The 25,492-nt window shown below is 38.5% G+C and overlaps 1 protein-coding gene and 1 long non-coding RNA gene across 3 annotated transcripts; one reads left to right on the plus strand and one right to left on the minus strand.

Annotated features, from left to right (window-relative positions):
• Positions 1-2,664: 2,664 nt before the first annotated feature.
• Positions 2,665-25,357, plus strand: LOC141445086 (uncharacterized). Of its 2 annotated transcripts, none has more exons than XM_074110867.1 (18): positions 2,665-2,954; positions 3,081-3,500; positions 3,895-3,925; positions 4,599-4,713; positions 5,190-5,224; positions 5,306-5,451; positions 7,156-7,273; positions 7,653-7,786; positions 8,117-8,236; positions 8,416-8,493; positions 9,135-9,295; positions 13,569-13,682; positions 15,068-15,203; positions 16,239-16,383; positions 20,443-20,530; positions 20,914-21,029; positions 21,822-21,994; positions 24,360-25,357. In XM_074110867.1, the coding sequence occupies exons 1-17, from the start codon at positions 2,835-2,837 to the stop codon at positions 21,992-21,994; spliced, it is 2,250 nt and encodes a 749-aa protein (XP_073966968.1). In that variant the 5' UTR covers positions 2,665-2,834; the 3' UTR covers positions 24,360-25,357. The 2 variants fall into 2 exon arrangements, with proteins under 2 accessions (XP_073966968.1, XP_073966969.1); XM_074110868.1 differs by having other exon boundaries at positions 15,068-15,197.
• Positions 11,455-12,907, minus strand: LOC141445088 (uncharacterized). Its single transcript, XR_012453276.1, has 2 exons — positions 12,012-12,907; positions 11,455-11,620 (listed from the first exon to the last, which is right to left on the minus strand). It is a non-coding gene; the product is annotated as an uncharacterized lncRNA (long non-coding RNA).
• Positions 25,358-25,492: the final 135 nt, after the last annotated feature.

The following is a 25,492-nucleotide window of genomic DNA, read 5'->3' on the forward strand; positions in this document are numbered from 1 at the left end:
TATATAATCACTACGTTTTAAGAGTCGGAACTCTCATACAAAAACAATACCACGATTGTAGTATGAATTCAGTGTCTTTTTTGTGCCAATATCAAGAAACGAACTGCACAGACTAAACAGGGCCGAAAAAGTCACATTGACAAGTAGTGTTGTTAGGAACAGTCGATATTATCGATATTGTAACAGCATAGTGTTGTGCTTTTTTATCGATATATTGTCAAAAAACGGCACGTAGTGGTGCGCTTTTTATTAATTAAATGATCGAATTAAAGAAAAAAAAAGTTGTTTTTCTTAATAATAATTTATTTTCATGTCATGGATCTGTTTTTCTTTACATAGGTAAATACAGTTTCACGTTACACAAGTATTGTATTGTAGTATTGTATTGTCCGTTTTGCACTGCACAGCACTTGTGGAAGGCTGTGCATGTAAATATTCCACACTGGGCAACTCCAAAGCTGAACCTGAAACAAAGTTAAATTTAGCCAGTAGCTTACACTAACTAATGCAAGATAAAATAAAATTGGTACGCACAATCCAATTTTTGTCATATTGCAGGTCAATGACCTATGTTTACCTAGACAACTTTCTTACAATTTCTTGCCTTATTGTCAAATATGTCTTTACTTGACAAATGAATGAAATGAAATGAAGGTGATCTTGGAGTTAGTTGACAATACATAATTTTGTATACCTCTGATAAACAATCTACTTGCCATGCCAAATGTAATGAAATTAATTCTGTAGTTTTTACCCGATTCTGGTGAAGCCCAAAAGGAGGATTATATTTTGACCTGTATGTATGCATATCCATTTCTATCTCCTCTAACTACTAAGCAGCTCAACCTATTTTTAACCCCTAACGCAAAAAGAGGAGTGTTATTACATGAAGTGTACCATAAACACAGACAATACAGAAAAAATGATCAAGTGCGAGTTGGACTCGTACATGAAAGGTTCCGTAAACAGTTCAATAAAAGTTTTTCTGAAAATTCTTCTAATATAAGTTTTTTTTTTTGCTGACTGTACTATATGCCCCTGGTTACCAAAGTACTCGTCAAGACGACAAACGAGTCCAAACTCGATGCAGTTGTGTTGTTTATCACAGTGTTCCTATGGTCACCCGCTAGCTTTATCATCAGATCAACTCTAAAATTCTAAATTATGCTATAAGGTATAGATTTTTATCAGTGATAGCTTACCTGTTGTATTGTCAGTTTTACACTGCGCACCACTTGTAGAAGGCTGTGCATGTAAATATTCCACACTGGGCAACTCCAAAGCTGAACCTGAAACAAAGTTTAATTTAGCCAGAAGCTTCCACTAACTTATACAGGTGAAATATAATTAGTGTGTATAGCCAATTTTTCTGTCTATTACTAATGCTCTGACCGGCAACTATACTATACACTCAAAATACCTAGCATTATTATTGATGACGAAGCAAATTAATTTATAACATATATTGTATGTAAAAAAATATGTGCATGTGTATTGATGGTATTTATTAGGGTTATGGTTTATGGGGGCGACTGAAAAACAGCGCCTGTTAGCCAAGGGACTTTGTTCTGCAAGGTGCAGGCATAAGCTGAGTCGCTTTCCCTTTTGATAGTTTGATTGTACTTATTATTTGTTATGTACCTATGTAGAATTTGTAAACAAACTATTAAATCAATATCTTTTATTATTTTATTATTATTATTATAAGATGCAGTAAGTCAAGTTGCAATAGAGATAAATTGAAAATAAAATAAAGTGTTTACCTTGGCTGTTCTTGCCATCTTTAGGGGAAACCCTTCAAGAATTTCTTCAGAAAGAGGTGGCATGGGAAGTCCCAATTTTGGTATGGCTTTCTTCTTCAGCCGGGTTTTCGATTTTGTGAAATCTCGTTGCCAACTACTTTCACCCACTGCTTACAACTGAAATAAAATTTAATTGTCGTGATACTATATAATACGAATTGACGTCGGCCAGCCAAATATAACCTCAACACCTATTATCAGATTTATCAGTAACTTTACTTACACATGTTCACTTAGAGGAAATCTAGCAAAGAACATTTTGTTTTCACAATGTTTTTCTTGAATACCACAAATTTCGCATCTCCTCATGTTGAATGGTTTCTTAGTAAAGGACAGCCGTGAAAATAACGGTAAAAACTAGAGTCCTGTCTCGAATAAATGCACTTTAGTGAAAGAAAAGTTAATGCGGAGGAGAAATAATCTCAAACTCAACGCTATTAACAAAACAAAACACCAAAATACACGAAAATTCAAACAGTAAACACAAAATCTCGCGAAGGCGTCCGTTCCCACGCAGCAGATGAAGGTTTGTGGGCTGCCATATAAAATTGAAAAATAGAACTACATTTTTTTCATTTACTTAAATAAAAAAGGATATCCAGTCAGAATTATTTTTATATTGTATTATTTATCTTAGTAATATTTTTTTCCGCTTATTTTTTTTTTCACAGCTTAAAATGTGAAGAATTGCAAATATTATAATTTAAGTGAAATCTTCTAAACACAGATCATTTCATAAATATGGCAACCAATAAGTTATTTTGGAGAGGTTGGTACAAAAAAGTCACTAGCTCCATACATTAGATTTTTTGTATGGAGTTTCAACCCACTGGACAACACAAAATACCATACCGGCGGCAGGGGCACAGTCTGTGGCAGTGGCACACACACGTCGCCATTTTGTTTTGTAGGAAATTGGTAGGAAATCGAGCGAGTATTGTCCGCGTCTATAGATTTTGTGGAATAACTATTTAACTTGTACTAAAATAAACAGGATTTCTCGTCTATTATTAGAAGCAATCTTAAAATAACATGTCTGACCGAAAGCGTGTACTAGAAGACTTGAGAGTGATAGACTTGCGTGCTGAGTTGGAGAAGCGTAACCTAGATAAAAGTGGCGTTCGTGGTGTGCTCATCCAACGCTTATCAAAGGTAGCTGAATCGATTACACTATGTTTAATATTTATTTTTAAATTACACCATGAAACCTATAGCACTCTTGAATAAACTGAAAATATCATATTGAGCCAAACTATTACCGTTGTGCGTTTGTTTTAGCATTTGAAGGAAGAAGGACATGACCCAGAGACTTTCAAGTTTGACTTGAGTACTCCGGAAGGTAAGACTCCAACAAAGAGAACTCGTCGCGCTGAGAGTATTGTTGAGCAAGAGGCAGAGGAGACACCGACCATGGAAGACATGATCGTGCAAGACGATGCCGGAGAGGAGGACGAGACTGAGTCTCAACCAAAAGAAGAAGAAAACGCCACTGAAGAAACTAAACAAGAGGAAAAAATGGATGTTGAAGACACAGAAAAAAATTCTAGAAAACGGGAAATGAATGATGATTCTGACGCGAGTCCACCTAAAAAGCTATGCCAAGACAAAGATGATGAAGAAGATCAGAAAGCTGAAAATAACTTGGAAGAGGACAGCATTAACTTGGACCTTGGGGAAGATGAACTGCTCAATGAAGAGGTACGATTCTATTTCTTTAGGGTTACTGTCACATTGCCTCCGATTGCTCCTAAGCTGACTAATGGGTTTCTGATGGAGGTAGACTAAAGTTTAAGTATTAACATCCAATAGTTCTAGTCAAGTAGTTCTAGTCATTCAAAGGTGTTGTTTGTTGGTATTATTTGAAATATATGTTTGTTTTGTTTGTTGATAAATATATGTTTATCATGTCATATTGTTCTTTTTTTAACAGTCTTAGTAATCTAACAAACTATATTTGATTCAAAATGTATGAGTAATAATGTAGTCCATGTCACCAAAAACACATAATTTATTTATTTTGACTGTTAATTTGTTGGAGGAGTGCCAAGCACTTGCTGCTAATCCTTAATACAATGTTACTTGTTTGTTTCAGACCGATACAACTTCTAAACAAAATAAAAAAGGTAAGACTTTACTTAACTCCCACCTCTGTTACTACTCACTACTTAGTCTTGTATTCACTTTTGATATTCAGTGATTGTTAGTTATTTGTGTATAAACGTATATCTATTATACTGGACATTGCAATTTAAGGAGAATAAATTAAATGTTGTAAAGAAACGGAGTGATGCTGCCTACTAGATTGGAGACTGGTCACCAGGAGAAAAACTCAGACTGTAAAAATTGGAGGCACCACAGTAAAGAACTTGCTACTGCAATCAACACCAGAATAAAGCGAGCAATGTAATAGGAAGAAAACTTGTTGCTGTTCCTTGGACAGTTGTCTACAGATGTTCTACAGTCCTACAGGCTGAACTTCTAATTATTACTGTCATGGTTCATCTATGTTAATTCACAACCAAGACATTGTCACTTGCTCTTCCAGTGTTCAAAAATTTATGTTCAACATAGCGGTCCAATGCCACTATGGTATTCTCCAACCCTAGGGACAGTGGTGCTAATATCGAATCAAGTTTTCAGGTCAGAAAGATATTACATTTTCCAATTTGAAGAAATGTGAAGAGAATCATCTTGGTAGCTTTGACCTGAGCGAAGATGGAAGGTCTGCAGGGCGGGTTGCTCGCAACGAGCGACCTGCGCTGCCCCCGGCCGCTACTGACGCGTGTACTGACATAGATGACGGCGTCCTCGAGCCTGCGGCGGAGCCCGGCGCCACCCCCGCGCCGCCCGCCGCTGCCGCCGACGCCGTCGCCGAAGATCAACAAGTAAACTCCGAAGCCGCCGCCACTAGGTTGGTGAATGCCGAACGGCCGTCGCGACGCCGCCCCGCGCAACTATATTCTCCGATTCGAACGATTGATACTATACTTACGTTATCACTACAAAGTTTTGCACCAACCACGTGATGGCGCCATCGACTGCATCGGTACGGTTGTACGCTCACTGGAACAACGAAGCCACCTCTTGAAGAATGACGACGGCACAGAATACTTCAGTTCTACAACATCGAGACTTCAGTCAAATCTCCGTGCGACGGTGTGTGCGAGGCTGGAGCGCCAACGTCGAGAGTCAAGCTCTGCACAGCGCCTGCACTTCGCGTCGGTCGTCGGAAGGAGAGATGGTGCAAAACTTTGTAGTTGATTGGGTGTGAAAAATTTCTTACGCTTTTACCTGAGAAAAGAATGCACCTATCACTATTACGAACTGTGTTAAGCTTATAAATGTTCCATCACATGACTGTACTAATCGATTCTTTATATTTTTCAGCAATGAAACTGAAAAGTTGGAAAAGGACCAAAAAGGTAATTTGTGAAGTCTAAAATCTTTCAAAAATAGTACTCTGAAAATTGAAGTGTAGGTACAACTAATTGTGTTTTTAACAGATGACAAGGACAAAGAAGGTGATAGTGAAAAGAAGGATAAAAAGGACGATGGAAAGGAGGGCGGCGCCCGTAACTTATGGGTCAGCGGCCTTTCTGGAGACACCCGCGCTAAAGACTTAAAGCAGCTCTGCAGTAAACATGGCAAGGTACTTATCATGCGTACAATCTTACTGATACTACTTCCTATTCCCTATTAATCTGTCATCTCCCAGGATAACAGGATCAAAGGAATTTGGGCACAAATTTGTGCCTCTGGGAGAGGACAGGTTAATACTATATCCTCCTAACGCCCAGAGTCCTTTATGAAGGACTTATTGTAATTTTAAATCAAACTATCATAAATGACAAAGTTTGATGTTCATAAATCAAAAAGTTGACTTGGGCGTTAGGAGGATAAATGCGAAAATTTTTATATTACGATCTTTGTTATTTTATCAAGCAATAATGGTTCATAACTACCTTTGCGTGGAGATTCTTTGCGAAATAATGCAAGTATCGGAAAATTATGCAAGTTCAAGAGGGCATGGGCGGGCCACATCGAGAACTCGAGTGGCGACCACGAATCGGAAAACTACTCTTTTTATACTATAAATAAAGAATAATATTGAAATAATTATAAACTAGACTTAATTAGTATAAGTATAATTAATGAGCACTACAAAATTTTAATGATAAAAACTTATTTTGAACTACAAGATCTACTTATAACCGCAAAAATGGCGGAAACGTCGAAGTAATTTCAAAGATATGTTTTTTCGTGGCCATCCCACGAGATACCTAATGATGAGTGAAATTACCGAAAGGGTTTAGCAGGCTAAGTAAGGACATGTGGCTCCTGTGAGAAATACATTTTTGACATTATCTCTGTGACAGTTCAAGATAAAGGGCTGAAAGATGGAGTAATTACTAGAGATGCAACGGGATTCGATTTGTAGCATTCGAACATGGCGGATGTAGACGATATCTAATTTTGGTATTTCTGCTTCTTTGGCTAGTTGAAGTATAATTTTGATAGTGTTTTATGCGACGATTAACCTTAACAGTGAACAGTGATCACAAAATTCTATATTGCTCTCGTGTCTGACATTTTTTAATGCGCAAGTGTCTCGGCGTGTTCTGAATTGCTATCAAGTTGCAAAAACTACAATCACCGTACAACATGCATAAGAAGAATATTATTTATCTTTAATTTAACTGACATTGGCCCAAGCCTTATGGCCGCCATTAAGAGGAATAAATAAATGAGATGCAACGGATATCCGGCCACTATTTTACTATTCGGCCGAATACCGGATAGTTGCGTACTATCCGGCCGGATACCGGATGGTAAAAAACTTATAGTTATGATTAAAAACTGGTATTTATTTATGAATTTATCAATTATTGACATCAGTTTATTATTCTAAGGGGCTGTTTCACCACCCATTGATTAATTTTAACTGACGGATAAATGTGATACCGTCTCGCGTCTATTCAAACAAAACAAACAGAAACGACATCATATTTATCCGTCAGTTAAAATTAATCAATGGGTGGTGAAACAGCCCCTAAGTTAATTAATTATACTCTACAAGTTGCAACCTGCACGGAGTGTCATGCGCATGTTCGAATTAGCTTAATTTAATTGTACGTAAAACTAGGCCGAATATCCGGCTATCCGGCCAACGGTCCCGCCGAATATCCGGTATCCGGCCAAACCACTATCCGTTTCACATCTAGTAATTACTAGGTATGAGGAGACAAACAATTGACATTTACCAATTCTACAATTCCTCACAGGGACCACATGTCCTTCCATAGCCTGCTAAACCTTTTTAATACAATATAATTTGACTGTTTTTACTTAATAGGTTATTGGAGCAAAAGTAGTGACTAATGCAAGGACTCCCGGATCTCGTTGCTACGGCTACGTAACTATGGCCAGTGCACAAGACGCGGAAAATTGCATCAAGAATTTGCATAGAACTGGTTAGTTAGTCACTAAAATTATACTTAATATCCTCAAATACCAAAATACCTCATCAAGTTCCAATTGTTGCTAGAATTACCTGTGCAATTAGGGCATGACTTCAAAAGAGAAGATTTCCAACTACATTCAATTTTCAGAACAAATATCAGCTGTACAGATACAGAAGTGGTCATAAAACTTAAATTGCCACTACTCGAAATTGTTATATGGACACTTTCATTCTCAGTTGTTTATGTTATGGAAGTTATGCTTATAAATCCAATATCACGTTTGTACATCTTTCGTAAAAAATATTAAAGTTAGTTGTGTTTATCAGTAACAGAATAACATCTATAAGTCATACAGAAAAAGTAATGTTCAAACATAAAAAATCCACAGAGTTGCATGGCCGCATGATCTCAGTTGAAAAAGCGAAGTCTGAATCGGAATCGTCCTCGAGGAGACAGCCAGCGAGGCCAGAGCGCCGCTCCAGCAAGGAGCGCAAGGACGATGCTAAGGACAAGGAAAACGAAGTAAATGAACTGCTTAGTTTAAATTAATATGAAGCACTGACAGGTTCAAGCAAATTTTCATACTAGCTACATACATTTTCGTAGTAATGGGCTGCGCCACTCAGTCGCGGTCGCCCACATCGGAATGGTATCTTTATATGAAAAGAGTGCTTCTCATCTTCACACATCGGGTGGAGCACGCAGTCTAATACTTATGAGACAAATTATTGATTTATAATTATATTAATTGAGTTAGCTACTTACTAATTTATGTCATTCATTATTGGCAACAAATTGGCCAATTGTCACTTTTGATAATCACAAACTTAATATGTTCTTTTACTACCATAGGATGATAAAGAAAGCACTGAAAAATCTAATGAAAAAGCTAAAAAGGATGGCGAAGCGTCGGGTGAAGAAAGTACAAGGTCAGCGTCGAACTCTCGCGATAAAGCTGATCATAAAGATAAGGTAATTCACTTAGGGGCGGTTTCACCATCCATCCGTCTATTCAAACAAAAGAAATAGAGACGGCATCACATTTAACCGTCAGAATTTGATTGATATTCATGTTATTTTTCTACTGTTACATCATAATCTATATAGTATATATTTATAAGAAAGAATACTATAATATTAAATGTTTTCAGGACAAAGTTAAACGAAGCACAAGGAGTCGTGAAAGGAAGCGATCGCCCAGAGAAGTTTTGTCCTTCTCCAAGATTTGGGTATGGATTTCATTTATAAATATTACTCTATTAAGTCTTCAACAAGCCGGTCTTTACAATCCATCACTCGTTCACCCTAGTTTTAGAAATAATATCCTGGGCGACGCAACTCTCGCGACCACGACCGCAGAAATTGCCCTTCCACCTAACGTAAAACGACCACGGACGTTGTAGGCATCTTGAGCGCCGTGTGCTCGCAATACATTGCGAAAACGTGCAGCTGTATGGGTTGCGATTTACGAGTAAATATTTCACGTGAATCGAAGCGAGATTAAAATTTAATTCAACACGGATTCCGTGAATTTATGGTTGCGTTTTTGACAAAATGAATGAGAGATGATGATTCGAACAGTGCATCATGTTCTGATGACATCTGTCTCATCTATCATCTTTTTCGAATTCCCGCTACGTTTTGATGATAGCCCAATCTGACCCACCAATATTGTATGGACGAAAGTGGCGCGACGCCATCGCGAACTGTAACGTCACCTATGACGTCGAGCGATCGCCTGCGAAGCGAAGGCCTGTGCCTAAGGTGGAAAAATAAATAAAAGCGTTATAGAGGGTGTTACAATTTACAATCATTGTGTGCGTTGTTACTTGTTAAGTGGAACATACCCATTGTAGGATGTATGTTACAGAAAGAGCGCGACGTAGCGCGCGCGCGCGAGCGGTCGCGGGCGGCGCGCGAGGAGGAGCGCCGGCGCCGCGCCGCCGAGGACGCGCTGCGCGAGCGAGAGCGACGCCAGCGCCAGGAGAAGCACCGCCTCGAGCTAGAGCGAGAGAAGCTGCGCGCTGAGAGGTACGCGCTGACTAACATTACTCAGGATCAATGCCCAATTTAAGACTATCTTATGTTTTGCGCGTACGAGGGGGTTAAAAGCGTTTATTCCTGCTGAGCTGGCAACGTTGCATTTTTGTTAGTTTTCTCGATTATTCCATAAAAATTGAATGAAAATTAATAATGTTGTCTGATAGAACACTTCTTAATATATAAGTTAATGTCAGTGGCGTGCCTAGGGTATCAGACTATGGCAAGCCGAGAGATATGTTTTAGTATTTTTTATAATTTAATGTACCTACATCCATCTTGTTGCCGTAAACTTCAATCTTCAGTTTGGACGAGCTTACCAAAGCGCACTGAAGGCATGCTATTACTAGATAGAATTTTACAGACATACACTTGGAGTCCACACAAGGGACAATTTGGTCCGTTTCCGAACTCATTCTCTCCCACAGGCACTGCACTTTACACCGCACTAGAACCAGAATACCTAAGCACTTATTTATTTTTTGAAATGATTGCATCAAATCACAACGCTACGCTACGGCCCACGGTTCGAAATAAACAATCATGAAGTTAGAAGTTATTCATCTCGCCCGCGCACTCGCGTCGCGTTCCAAACCAAACGCAACAAACTTCACACCGTAAGCCAGATTCAAAATTGCAAAGAAAGTGCTACATATGCAGCTATACATAGATATTTGCAAAACTAACGTTTTCCTAAGTATGAAGAGAGCGTTTGGAAGCCCCGTAAAAGCCCACGAGAGCGAGCGAGATGTCATGCTATTTACAATGTACGCCACTATCGCCGCGTCGCCGCCGGTCGCAATCAGCGCCACTAACCAAGCCATGCCGCGGATTACGCAATTTTTAGTATTTTACGTAAAATAAAGCGCGCTAAATTATTAAAGTGATTTTATTAGAACTTTTTTCTCGTTTGGACGTTGTTCGGTTTATAAGGCAAGCCCGGCTTTTGGGCTTCTATGTAAGGATCGCCACTGGTTAATGTGTCTACTCCAATAATTATTCGTTATAGACTTTTATTTTCTTTAAAAACCGGAAATAAACATCAATTCGTTTTTAAGGTCGTTTGTCACGGTCAGCTAGGCACTACAGCGCCAGTAGATGACGTTAGTGTGCAAATTCCACGTATTTTATTTTTTTTAGGAATGAAATCGTGGATATTTTTATAAAATAATGTACATACCGCCAATAGCGTGAAATTTGTGATATATCGTACCAAGTTTCAGATGTATTTTAATTTAGAAAATACTTTCACTTGATCGCTGCAGTTTCGACTGAGATATTTTCGCACACATGCTTGTAATTTGTTGTAAACAGAAGTCTTTGTTAATTTCGCTCTCATGATCAAAGAGCAGATTGGCCTAGTTGCATAAGGCTAGAGTTTACCCTACCCTCAGCTTAGGAAGTTCGGGTTCAAACCCGTTGTAAGATTTAATTTTTTTGTTTTTTTTTTATTGTTCTCAGTTAATGATGTTAATATTTTTTGAAATGTGTAGCTAAAAATTTATAAGACCTAATTTAGGCACAAACATTTATTTTTTTTAAATTTTAGGTAAATCTGAATATGCACAGCACAACTACAGTAAGTACTATGAGACTTATAATTCCTCACATCCACTCAAGGGTTGCTTGGTAGAGATCCCTTCGAGGGATAAGTTCGCCTTTACAAAGTCAAGGAAACCGAATCACGTACCAGAGTGGAACCCAAGTGGAACCTTTTCATATTCAATTGCGCTGTGATTTCTTTGGCAAGTGTATGGGATGTCAACATGACATTAGTAGCACATAGGTTCCACCCTGGTACGTGACTCAGTTTCCTTGACCGTAACTCAACGATTGTTTATTTATTTTTTATTTACAATACACTTTACATACTATGAGAAAATTAGTCATAATCATTATCCCTATACATACATACACAGGCCTCCTCTCACAATGAGGGCTTGGGCGTTATTTTCAACGCAGGCCCAGTGTGAATTGAAATATAGCACACACCATTAATTATTTAGCAGGTGTGTGTACGTTTCTTCACGATATTTTCCTTCAACGAAAAACACGTGAAAATATGAAATTAGACTTGTTTATTTTTATTTCAAATTTAATTGGTTGGGTAGTAATCGAAGGCTCTATTGAACAACAAATAAAAAAGTCCATCACTAAGTCAGTTTTTATTTATTTATTTACATCAGTCAATTAAATTAGCCCACATACAACCACTGCTGAGTGCCTCTTGCATTTTCACGCCACTTTTCCAGTCTTGTGCCAGTCTCGTACACAGCTTACCAGCCGACAATGTATGTTATGACAGTGTTTTTCACTCTGTAATTAAATATTTTATTATGAAAATAAAACATATTTTGAAGAAGCATATTTTGTCAAATGAACTTTTCTCTGAACTCCAAAATTACCGAGATATGAGGCTCAAAAGTTAGTCCGCTACCAAGGGGACTTGAAAAAAAAAACAGTAAAAAAATCTGTCCTAAACACCTACGGTCATGGAAACTGAGACTTTAGGCCTCCCCCATATTTTCCCGTGTTGCCAATACTCGCCACGTTTGATAAGCGGGTTGGCGAGCGTAGTAAGTATATGATGTGGGGTTGCTTGGAAAACGCTGCTGCCCATCTTCTGATATTATCCCTCAGCCGATTCCTACGGTACCCACGGGGGTGGTGGAAGTTGTATGTTGTACTCAGCCTCTACTGTACTTACTTTTTAATTTCCTTATAATGCGTCTTTTTCGAGACCAGAGTATTGATGCTTTATGTATTTTTTTCGCAAAGTTCGTGGCTTCATAGTTTCCAATGTGAATTATAATTCAGTTCAATACTTGAAAATATAACTGCATTCACATTATAGATTATAGATAATGATAATCCCGCCAGTTTCGAGGACAAATTACGATAATTTAATTTAGGAAAAAATTACTCCATTAGTTTACAATGTCATGACAACCTATGACAACAAACGAACAAAAAATTATGACTTGACGAATTTGACATTTGACTTGATGTTTTTTTATTTTTATTTTATGGAAAAAGCCACAAGCCATGCAGCCTTTATCTGATTTTATCACTACTAATTTATAATCCGTTAATGCAATTTTCCGTACTTATTTGTTAATACGTTAATGTTATGTGATTTTCTTCCTAATTTCTGTCGGAAACCCAAAGAATTGGCAATACATTTGTTCGTTGCACTTCAGTCTTTTGACTGACGGACTTTGTACCTATGGCCAGCAAAAATATTAAAAAAAAAGTTAAACGAGCTTCAAAATGGTAATTATGTGATTTTGATCAGACAAATCAAACGAAATCTGGCAACGTCGCTTAGCATCGAATTGTCAGCGAGTTGACAACGTAGCTGAAACACACACTACTAACCGAGCCGTTGGCGTACGATACTGTCGCCGTCCACTCACATATTGACAAAAAATAACTAAAATAATCATCTAGATTAAGCTATTAATCAAAAGCTTTCTTTAGGTAAATAAAAAATGCCTCAAATAAAGAACAAAATAAAAGTCAACAGATGTGATTTTAATTTCAAATTATTCTTTCAAGCGCACATGATTGTGTTAATACATTAGTATGGAAATCGTTCCACCTTAAGGAATATAAAAGTCTATCACGAATAATTATTGGAGTAGACACATTAACTTATATATTAAGAAGTGTTCTTTCTATACGAAAACATTTTTAATTTTCATTCAATTTTTAAGGAATAGTCGAGAAAAACTAACAAAAATGCAACGTTGCCAGCTCAGCAGGAATAAACGCTCTTAAGAGTGGTGAATAAAAAATGACGAACGCGAGTCTATGAAAAGCCCGAAGTCGAATCTTTAATGAGTCGATGTTCGTAATTCCAGTACCACCCGTGCCACATACAGTCGAGTTCTTAAACATCTGAGCAAACATTTAATCAAAAATATGTGAAAACGACTATTGTGCAACGGTATAGATGCATATTCTGATATTTTTAATCAAAGTTTTGCTCACAAGTTTACAAACTCAACTGTAAAATGTTTTTGGTCACATTTGCGAGTAAAATTGTAAGACAAAAATAAATTTTCTAAAATTTCCGATACCGCTGGCGCAGCTTAGGAGCAGCAGCAGCAGCCCTCCGCGCCCCCAGCAACATGGTGCGGGGGGGGTCGCTGCTCAGGTCATCAGCTAACCCATGTCACACTGTTTACGAGCAAGTGTGATGAAAATAAAATTGACACATCAAATTTCGGAGACATTAATAAATAATGTTTAATTGTTTCAGGGAGAAAATAGAACGCGAAAAGAACGAGCTTCTGCGGTTGGAGCGCGAACGGCACCGCCTCGAGCGGGAGAAACTGGAGCTCGAGCGGCTCGAGCTGAAGCGCGCGCAACTGCGGTACTCGTTACTATTTAGCCACTTTTTTGCAACAGCAGTCATTAGAGGCTTTTCTTTACATTTCAGATATTTTGCACTTTTCAACATAAAACTGTTTAACTTTTCACTTTGTGAAGATAATTTATTGTAATCAAAATACCACCAACGGGACTTATCACGCCAACACACACGAGTAATATTTACCGCGACGTTTCGGCGACATTAAAGTGTTAGCGTGATAAGCCGTTGGTGGTGTTTTGATTATGAGTGAAAATCACGAAACTTTAAAACGTGATAATTTACAGACTGCTCCGCCGACTAGGCACAATTGAGATGTCCCAATTTTGATAACGTATAATAAATCGAAAACCGTTTGGAGAAATAGGCTTTGTGAAGCGTTTTCAGAAATCAGATTCCAAAAATATGATAAACTGAATTAAATAAACAAAATCTAAGTAATGATCTTCATTTGACCCCTGCAGTGTCCCGTCACAAAGGCAGTTCTAAAGCAGGTCTACACTCTAAAGCAAATTGACAGTTTGAAATGTTGCTGTCCTGCTTATAATAGCAAAGAGTGACAAAGACAGAACTTTAATCACATGATGCGCACCCGGCTTTAAACAGTTGTCATTTATCGTAAAGTCCGAAATGTATAAGAGTATTTCCAATGTAAATTAATTAAAATTAAATAACTACGTTACAAGTAAATATAAAAGAATTTAAATATCAGATTTTAATAAAAAAATATCTATTTACTATCACACCATTAAACAAACATAGGAATTGTTAACCGACATGAGTATGTCGAACCTCGAATACCTCGAATTATGACATACAGTTTCAGGGGAAGGAGTCCAAGCATGCTATAACACGATAAGGGACAATTTACCTTGATTGATGGAACCCGCGTGTTCCTCGTGGTCTTGATGATGCCGCCGCCGAGGCCCGGGCCGATTTCTTGTAGATGCTTGGGCTTGTTTTGTAGTTGTTATGTAGTATCACTACACCACACATCACAACCTAAACTTAAATCGTTATAAATGTTTTTAGCGAAAAGTAAGACTGTTGGAACACACGCCGTCCGACCGATCCGCCGCAAGAAGTTGTTCCCTTTTCACTCACGGCGCCACAGTCGCCTTGTGAAGCGCGGGAGGCAAATGTTGCCAACTTCAAGGCCCTCCAATTATCCCCTATTGAGGGAATAACATGCAAATTTTCATTGAAATCGAGTGAGAATTATTAGTAGTAGTTTAAGAGTACCTAAATAGCAGCCTAAGGTATAAAATATACCTAAACTTGGAAGATTCAGTACACAATACGAAATTTTGGTCGTAATGGCTACGGAACCCTATCCTGGGCGTGCACGCTCTTGGCCGGTTTTTATTTACATTATGGTTTTGTTTTAGTTTGGAAGAGGAGCGTCGCAAGCGCGGCTATGACAGTAGCGCCGCGTACCGCAAGCCGGCCGCCAGCCCGCCGCCCGAGCCCGCTTACGAGCGCGAGCCACGGCACAAGCGCGTGCCGCCGCCGCCCATGGTCAGTGTGAGTACTGCCGACCGGACACTTCCTACTAAACACTAAACAAACTAACTCGTTAATTATACAAAAAATTAATGGGTGCGCATTTTTTCGCATAACATTTCAAGTCCTATTATCAGAAGTCCGAAAATGTTTGTCATACCATTTTACATCATAACGTTCACTCTTCATAAAAAATTTTTAATACTAACGATCGAAACTCATAATATCAGTAATCATAATCATACGCCTTGTTCATAATAATATTGGTTTTCGTATATTTTCTTATACTAACGATTTAAACTCCTTATCATTCTAATTCATAACGCCAATATTCATTTATAACTTTGTTAATACAAATATTTTTGTTTTCATATATTTTATAATCATAAGTGTTATTTGTCCGCATTATTGTACGAAATATGTATACACGGCCTTAATGTTAAGTGCATAAAGCCGTGCATACATATTTTTGTAACTTTGGCCGTGTCGATATCTTTGCCCTTGACTGTACCATTTTGTCGGCATAGTTTTCATATATATCCGTGAAAAATTACAGCTTTCTAGCATTGATAGTCCCTGAGCAAAGCCGCGGACGGACAGACAGACATGGCGAAACTATAAGGGTTCCGTTTTTGCCATTTTGGCTACGAAACCCTAAAAATAGGAATAAGAGTTTTATGAGTCAATATGGACCCAAAATTAATAAACAACAAAAAACTAAACAAACACTTAAGAAAAAACTCGACGACAGTGCAGTTCAGAGATTAGAGCAATCCTGTTTACTTACACACAATCCTGTTACACTGCAGAGCACAAGCCTCTTTGAACCATAGGGCTTGGGCAGTAGTTCACACGGTAGCCCAGTGCGGATTGGGGACCACACACACTATTGAATTACTGCACAGATATGTGCTGGCTTTCTTGCGATTGCTTTGGCAAATTTTGTAATTTAAAAATGTTCATAAGGTGGGTCTCAGGACTTCAGGGGGATAGATTCCGAAAACTCTAGATAAAATAATATACCGAAAACTTATCATGCCCATTGTATCGTGACAGTCGTCGAGCCGCGGGCAGTTCGAGGCGCCGCCGCCGCCGCGCTTCGAGGTGCCGGCCGGCTACGACCGCGCCGACAAGCGCGAGCGCGACCGCGACTACAAGCGGGAATACCCGCGGCACGTCGCCACCAAGACCGCAGCCTACGGTACGTACGTGCTAACAACATTCCAGGACCTTGGGCGCTTTGAATGCGGTCTGCGTTCTGTCTGGTCCTAGTTGCACGAACCGCACTGATGATGATGATGATTAGAGAGCGAATTTGAAGTAGAGATTACAAGTTTGGATAAGACTAGTAAAAGTAAGAATTTATTTTTATCAAAAAGGTACGTAATAAACAGGATCTATACTCGTATGTTTGAGCTGTATGAAACTACGACTACGACTACGAGGGTCACACTGAAAGTTTCGGGAATAGATAAAAATATGCAGTTAAATTGGATAAAAGTATTTTTCATCACACTTGCTCGTAAACAGTGTCGTAACATGCAGGCTACCTTGGTTGCAACCCCCAAATAAAACCCTCGACCTTAATGTGCTTGTCATGAAACCCGTGGTCGGTAAATGAGTCATTGCCCGTACTATTTTTTTTTGTCATGAAGCCCAAGGTCGGTAAATGAGTTGTTACTGCGTGGTGTGCTGCAGCGCCTAGAGCCAAGAGCGCAGTCAGCGGTATCGGCAATAAAAAAAAAATAGTTTTATTTTTTACAAATATACAATTTTACTCGCAAATAGAATGAAAAACATTGTATGTCGCACGGGCGGTACTATAATTACGAACATCGACTCATTAAAGCCCTCAGTCTTCGTCTTCGGGCTTCTACTAGACTCTCGTTCCTAATTCCTTATTTACCGCCCTTAAGACACTATTATTTATTGTTTCTCAAAGTATTCGCCCTTATATTTTATGCACTTTTCCATGCGTTCAAACCAGTCTTTAAAGAACTTATTGAATGCTGAAGTAGGGGTCGAAAAAATGGGATTTTTAATGGCCTCCACTGCTTCTTCCGGCGTCTGAAACCGCTGACCACGCAACTTATCCTTGATTTTGGGGAATGTGAAAAAGTCGTTGGGGCTTAAGTCGGGGCTGTATGGAGGATGGTCCAGGAGTTCGACGTTTTCACCGTTCAGATACTCAGTTGTTTTCCGAGCGGTGTGGAAGCTGGCATTGTCGTGGTGAAGGATGATGCGGCGATTAGGGTTATTTTTTCGGAGTTCATCAAAGATACTCGGCAAACAAATAGTTGTGTACCAATCGGCATTGACCGTTCTACGATCTTCGAGAGGAATAGTACCTACATGACCCGATTTGGAGACAAACGTGGCCACCATCTTCTTGGCCGTGCTGCGAGAGCGAATAACTTTTGTCGGCTTGAGCTCATCTTCGTAGACCCAAACTCGAGACTGGTTTTTAGATTCAGGCTCATATGCATATATCCACGACTCGTCACCCGATACGACACTAAAAACTGCATTTGAGCCTCCTCCGTTGAATTTATTCAAAGTTTTGCGGCACCAATTGACACGAGTCGCTTTTTGCTCGTCAGATAATAAATGAGGGATCCAGCGGGAAAACAACTTTCGCACGCCCAATTCTTCCCGTAAAATAATTTGTATCTGACTCATTCCAATACCCAAGCACTCTTGAATTTCCCGGTATGTCACATGCCGGTCTTCTTTTATCATTTGACGCACAGCATCGATGTTTTCTTGAGTGACGGCCGATTTTGGTCGACCTTCACGCACGTCGTCCGTGAGTGATACACGGTCGCGTTTAAAATCTGAATACCACCTGTATATTGTAGTCTTTGAAGGTGCTTCATTACTAAAAGCAGCAATCTCCACATTGTTTTTGTGTTAATCCACTTTTAAAGTCGTAATAAATCATAGCTCTTAAGTTTTCACGGGACAATTCCATTTTCATCAGCGACTCGACGACTTCAAAAAACAATTGAAACCGAACCATTACTTTTTTTTATGTGGCCAGTGTGTTAAGATACTGAAACTTTAGAGATTATAAAAAGGTATAATATGTGCCAAAATTAAGTTTCTAAGTTTTGGATTCCCGAAACTTTCAGTGCAGCCCTCGTATAATAAAGTATTATTTCTACAAATACTTTGTTGCAAGAATAACATTTATTGAATTTAATTATCTATAAGATTGCATTGCGGTAAGTAAGTAAGTAAGTAATAAGATAACTGTAAGACCAATAAACAAGATGATATCCATACTAATATTATAAATGCGAAAGTGTGTTTGTGTGTTTGTCCGTCTTTCACGCCGTAACGGAGCGACGGATCGACGTGATTTTTGGCATAAAGATAGTTTATGGGCCCGAGAGTGACATAGGCTACTTTTTATCCCGGAAAAATGCACAGTTCCCGAGGGAACAGCGCGCGATAACCGAATACCACGCGGGCGGAGCCGCGGGCAAAAGCTAGTCTTATAAATAATCTATCTATCTAACCATTTGCACTAGTCATATCCATATTTAACTAGTAATCATTACTTCAAAACCACTCTCTAATGATGATGACCTGATCCTGCCGCTTTCGGCCATGACAACAGCTTCAACTCGGTCGATGTCTAGCATATGTGCTCGCAAATGAACAACCACTCACACTACCCTTAAAAAACATGTTTTTTTTTCTATTTTCTCGTTCAATTTACGATACAAAACACTCATAATATTTATCCTGCCCTCCTAAGCTGCGCTATCTAAAAAAAAATACTACTGTATAGCTTAAAGGTGATTTTCCACCGGCGAGGCGAGACGAGACGAGGCGAGGCGAGAATTGAAATCGCACTGGCCCTTTTCCACTAAAAATTTACGTTAATAGCCATCGCGAGCCCGCGCAAGCTCGCGATTGACATTAATAGTCACCGCGAGAGCTAAAAAGTGGGTACTCCATTAACAAAAAAGAGCCGTGCAACCATCTACGTGACGCACAAATAAGATACTCAAGTATGATAAGGACAGTTGCAGGGGACGCGCTTCGTGTTCATAGCTTGTACTATCATGACGGTATTCTCAAGTAATAAACAGTAGGGCTACTACGAAATTCGAAATTCGAAGTTCGTATGGTACCGTCCCTCCGACGCTTCTATTATTTAATACGAGAGAGAGGGACAGTACGATACGAACTTCGATTTTCGAATTTCGTAGTACAGTCAAGGGCAAAGATGTATACACGGCCTTAATGTTAAGTGCATAAAGTCGTGTATACATATTTTTGCAACTTTGGCCGTGTCGATATCTTTGCCCTTGACTGTAGCCCTGCAGCAACGAACAACAAAACACCTATCGCGCGAAGCGTGTTGCTGTTGCATTCTCGCGCGCCCGCCGCGGGCGTCGCCATACAAATATTTCAAATCTCGTCTCGCCTCGCCGGTGGAAAAGCACATTGAATTTATACTCTATGTCGGAAGCAATACGGTTTATTTTTACAACAACAAATATTTCAATTCAAGTCTCGCACATCCTCGTCAATGCTTACTATTTCCACCGAAGATGTGCTAGGAGAGAATTGAAAATTTGCCATACAAATTTCAATTCTCGTCTCACCTCGTCTCGTCTCGTCTCGCCGGTGGAAAATCACCTTAAGACATTCTGCAGTGACAATGTGTGATTATCCTCTACCCTCATCCTCGTAATATCAAACTACCCGCTATCTCCTCTCCTGTACTCTACGACAAGCGCCGGATCACTGTACTTCCGGATACCGAACTGAACGCGCGTGTCACGTGAATGAGCCAGAAATTTGGCCAAATTCCATGATTTTTGAACTGCCTTGTGAATAGTGTGTGTGTCCGCCGATAGTCATCAGTCCGGGCCCGTGACAAGACCACGAACTATTTTGGATAATTGTGTGCTGGGACCGACCCACATCAGCCGTGAGTACCACCCTGATCCTGTCTTTTTCCTCGTCCATTACACATTGTCACACTGCATCATCACATAGTATAAATAACTCGTTTTTTTTTTTTTTTTTGAGATAGCGCTTTTTATCTTAGGAGGGGAGTAGGTATTATCCTGTGGCAGGCGGTTAAGATTTCGGGATTTTATTCCCAACCTGTGGGAATATCGGTATAAAAAGTAGCATATGTGTTATTCCAGCCAGACGTCAAGCACTATCTACCTATTTTAACGAATCAAAATTAAATGTCTTGTTTCTCAATGATTCTAATGTGATGTGTTGTTTCTAGCCGGAAACATGAAGTACCCCAGCAATGGCAGCTCAAATGACGATGCGCGGCAACCATTACCTCCTGGCACTCGACCAAAAGAACCCAGGTAAGTTAACCATTTTTAAATATAATAATATCTATGTACATAGTTGTATAGTACTTCCTATGACCAACGGTATGTACCCCATAAGGCATGTTTATTAGGTTCTACCAATCTTAATACAGTTCTCGTTTATCTTATAAAATTCTTTTGACATATTAAATATATTGACGCGGATAACTCACGTCTTAAATCGAGTTTAGCCCAACATGTTTCGGGCTAATCCGTAGCCCTTCCTCTTCGGAGCAACGTGACTCGACGGGTGCTGCAACCCGCGCGCTCAGTAACTTATGTCCAAGGAAGCGCCAAAAACCAGTCAAGACTTGTCTTGATTAGTTTTTGTTCTCTGTTCAATTTATAGTGTGTTTACTTTTGTATTTGTTCTGTAGCCGGTCATACGAAGCCCGTGAGCAGCGATCGTACCGACCATCGCCGCCTGGCAAGCCCGAGCCGCGCGCCTGGAGCGCCTCCAGTCGGTATCCCGACTCCGCGCCCGCCACTAAAGGTACTGCTATTTTAGATTAGACTATTTTCTGGAGCGAGGCTTTCTTCACTGAAATACAACTATACTCCAATATAATGTTTAATGATTATTTGGGCAAAAAACGATACAATATAGAAAAAAAACTTAAGAAAATAGGACTTAAACGAAACATAGACAAGCAAATATGCCACTATTAAATTATACAGTAGAGTAACACATACAAAGAATATAAATGACCTATTAAATAATAATTTAGTTGAACAAAACGAAACTAATGTTTTAACAGTGCAGCTTTACACCTTTTAAGAGAAAGGTTGAATATATCTAATTCCGAAAATGAATTATAAATGGAATGGAATGGAATGGAACCAACAACAATCTAAGGCATGCTTACCGATCACCTGCGGAAATATATTAATTTTCCGGCATGCAAAAGTATGCTATGTCTGTCCGTCTTTGGCTTATCGTCTCTGTATGCAAATTTCATTCAAATTTAAGTTGCCACAAAATGTCTAGTTTCATTAATTTTATTGTTTTAAAACATGAATAACTAAAAAAAATTCAATCCAATAAAGTATATGTAAAGACAAACAAAACTGCATAATCCAGTCAGCTAACAGCAAGCACCAGTATGCCAGAGCATGTATAGGGGGCCACATAATAAAAATTACAATTATTTTGTTCCGGTGTCACATACCCGCCTGACTCCTCCCCCGCCACGCTTAATGTGTGACGTAATTTATGGATGACCCCTTGCGACGAGGCTCGATTACGCTAAAAGCATTCTAGGTTGACACCAAACTGTGGTTGCAGGCAGCAGCGGCGGAGGCGGCGCGAGCGAGTCGTGGGGTGGTGGCGAGTCGCGCTACGGCGGCGGCAGCGGCGCGTACGAGCCGCGCTACCCGCCCGCCTACCAGCCGCCGCCGCCCGGCGCCGCCTACCCCGACCGCTACGCCGCGCCCGCCAGGGACTACCGCAAGTACTGAGTAAGTGTTCACTTGACACCAAGTGCATCTACTACCAATTATAGCAGGGAAAAAGCAATTCGTGGATGAGTAGAGTTTGACGGATGAAGCGTAGCTGAGTCCGTCAATAAATACGAATCCACAAATTGCCATTTCCGCTGAGGCATATATAGTGCTTTTCTCCAATAATGCGAGGAAATAAAGCAAAATTATTAAAAATATTAAAATAAATGCTTGGGCTCGACTTCAAAATTTAAATAATTTATTAAATCAGGCGTTACTTTGCGGAGGTCCATATCAATGAACTAAAATAAATTCTTTGCTCACCCGCGACCTTATAATAGCTAAGTTTATGCAAGATAAGCGTGTTCATGCAGTTCCTCCACCTCCACACTGTAAGAACACACACAAACCCATCTATCACCACCACCAAAATACACTGACGCGTTTCGAACTCAACCAGAGCTTATCTTCTTGTGTGACTTGTGTGTGTTCTAAGAGTGTGGGGGTGGAGGAACTGCATGAACACGCATATTATGCATAAACTTAGCTAGTGCAAGTTGCATTACATTGCGGTACGCGATTGACCACTTCAAACTCGTTCGCCTTATGGCCTTGCAATCATAGCTGGGCACCGTTAATCAAACGGTTAACTTCGTTAATCGCTAATCCGCTGCTAAAAAAGTTAACTTCGTTAAACGTTAAAGCGTTACATTTCGGAATATTTAACGCAAGTTAACGTTAATCGTTAATCCGTTAACATGCTATAAAAAATGCAATTTCATGTAGTTGCGTTAGTGATATTATAGTCGGTTTGGGCAAGTTAATGAGTAGGTACAAAAAAAAGACGTATAATTTTAAGTGTGTAATTATTTAGTTATCTGGCATAATGTGGATATTCCCCTTTATGAACATATAACTCAAAAAATAATAAAAAATAGTAATAAAATATAATAATATAATTAAAAATGTAACTCTTAGCAGAAATAAACTTTTCTATCTATCTATCTATATGTTAAATAGATGTTGTTTTATTACTTCATATAAGATTCACTAAATAATATAACGAGATATCTAGACAATGTCATTAATTCTGTGCCTATTGTATTACTTACTTTAGATACCTATAATATCAGAATAATTAACAAAACTATCCAAAGATATCATGCTATATAAATCTACGTTTACAAAAGAACTAGTACCTATGTAAAAATGTTGCTATATATAAATTTTCTGATAAATCCCAGTATCAGTTTTCATTAGAGATACTCTAAACCAGGGGTGCCTGCGCGGGGTTAGTACACACAATTATGTACTTGGTACACTTATAACAAGTGCAATATTAGTTTTTTGTTCATAGTATAATGACTTAAGCCGCGCATCTGGCGTGTTTTGCGTTATAGCAAAAACAATTCCACATTATGATGATGTAATTTATTCAGTTACTAAACTGTAAAGTAAACGTACGAGTGCTCGTCACTGTCCCAATGGTTGGCATCTTTAATCTTATGTCATTAGCAATAGAGATGACAGCAGGGTTTCGTCTTAGCGTGTATGCTAACTGAGCGACCAAATGAATCCGGATGGGTTATTACGCAAAGTGATAGATAATGTATGACAAGCATTATCTTTTATGATTTTCGCTTATCACTTTTATATAAAAAAACAACATAATATGTTGTTTCTCACAGGTACTAATAATCCTAAAATGGTAGTCACTTAACACAGTATATTAATTTGCCCTAAAAAAATGACATCCCTTTTATTGCATAGTTAGACAAAGCTTTTAATTGTGAATCTACGAGTGATAGTACCGCGCGTCAATTCCAAGTAGTTTCGATAAATATTTTTTTTAAACTGACCCCCATAAATCGAAAATGACAAAACAATTTTTTTATGAAAATCTATGTACGACAGAATTAAGTAATCGATGTATCTTATGTTGTTGTGCTATATTGCCGCTACATTTCCTATTTTCGGCTCCGCTCCGCTAAAAGTAAATAGTATCGAAGTTAATTTGACTTTTTACAAATTTTTGTTTTTATTTAATTTCTTTTTTTAGGCCGATAATAAAGATTTCTCATTTTAAAACTAAACTAGTTTTTTTTTTAGCTCATAGTTTTTTTTGGAAATTCTAATCTTTCAAATTGTGTCAGTTTCATTCTAAGCGTGCGTTATGTACTCTGTATTTATTTATCACAGTTTCTACGATTGCATGCTAGTACACAAAACATTGTTAAATTTGAAGTGTTAGTTAGTGACTAATGCTTTGCTTAAATATTTGTCGTGACTCCCAAACTTTGTTTAGAGTATATTTTTCACAACTTTATTCATTCTGTCATAACTTCACAGTTAAATGTTAATTACAAACACTTTTTTGTTACAGGTATTACTCTGAGAAGTTATTTTCACGAATCTAGAATATTGTTTTTTAAACAAAAATCTTCATTCCTATATTGAGTTCCGTTATTAAGCAAAATATTTCTGATACCGAGTGAAATAATGTTGTTTTGCAGTTAGAAGATGGGAATTCTGATTTTATCTCATAAGTGGTTTAGCTATAGGGAAATGTACCTTGTTTCCAGTAAAAAACCAGTACAGGAAGGGGCCAATTACTTTCTCTTTCAGAGCGATTTCGGTAATATAATTTATCACTTTACTGTCAATTTAGGTTCCGGAAAATTAGGTACGACGACGCGTGAATTCCGACCACAACGCGGCAAAGGCCGGCGAAGCGCTAAGCTTAAATATTTTTAGAAATAATTTGGTCCCTACCAGTGCTGGTTATGTAAGATAGTTATCAACAAGGGAATTTTGACGTTACTTGATGTGAAAATTTGTGTTTCCAAGTGTATTCTTCGAATACTTCCGTTGCACCATGCAATTTGGACCATGATTAGCTACAGCATCGCACTAACATACATATAGTTTTAGGGGCTTCATACATTGTAAGTTTCAGGTCGATACGACCGATCGATAGTATTTATATTTCGAAGCGATTAATCTTACCATGTATGGAGCCCGCGACGAAGTTCGCGACGTGATAGTGCAGATTAATCGCATTAAAATTACTACTTATATAATCACATGGGAAGTTCGCTGTATATTGCATCTTTTTAGTTAAACAGACACAAAGCTGGTGACTTTGTTGTCAATCAGAAAGTTGCAAGCAGTTTTCCATTTTTGTAATTGATTTAGAAGACTTTATTTTCTTCATGGCGTTATGGCCCATGCCGAGAGCCTATGCTCTTAATAGTCTAAATTATGAACTGACGATGTTAAAAAATCTGCATATTATTGAAGTTTGAAATAAGCGAAATGTTTTAAACTTGTATATATTAGGTAATAAAATGAATTCATGTAATAAAACAAATATGTGACTTATTTACTTCGTTTTATTTAATATACCGCTTTCTATAGCAGAAATTCTTACACATTAACGAGAATGAGGACTTCACACTAAACATACATTAAATGTATGTATAAAAAATAAAAGTTAAAAATCAAAACAGTGCATAA

The sequence above is a fragment of the Choristoneura fumiferana genome, unplaced genomic scaffold (assembly GCF_025370935.1).
Source record: "Choristoneura fumiferana unplaced genomic scaffold, NRCan_CFum_1 Sck3bRy_348;HRSCAF=598_pilon, whole genome shotgun sequence".
Taxonomy (NCBI): domain Eukaryota; kingdom Metazoa; phylum Arthropoda; class Insecta; order Lepidoptera; family Tortricidae; genus Choristoneura; species Choristoneura fumiferana.

What these genes read in the sequence shown, in the direction of transcription:
- LOC141445086 (XM_074110867.1), top strand. Translation starts at nt 2,835, where the DNA reads ATGTCTGACCGAAAGCGTGTACTAGAAGACTTGAGAGTGATAGACTTG. An exon ending in ATGAACTGCTCAATGAAGAG is followed by an intron (nt 3,501 to 3,894) that starts GTACGATTCTAT and finishes TGTTTGTTTCAG; the next exon opens with ACCGATACAACTTCTAAACA. An exon ending in GAGAAGCTGCGCGCTGAGAG is followed by an intron (nt 9,296 to 13,568) that starts GTACGCGCTGAC and finishes TAATTGTTTCAG; the next exon opens with GGAGAAAATAGAACGCGAAA.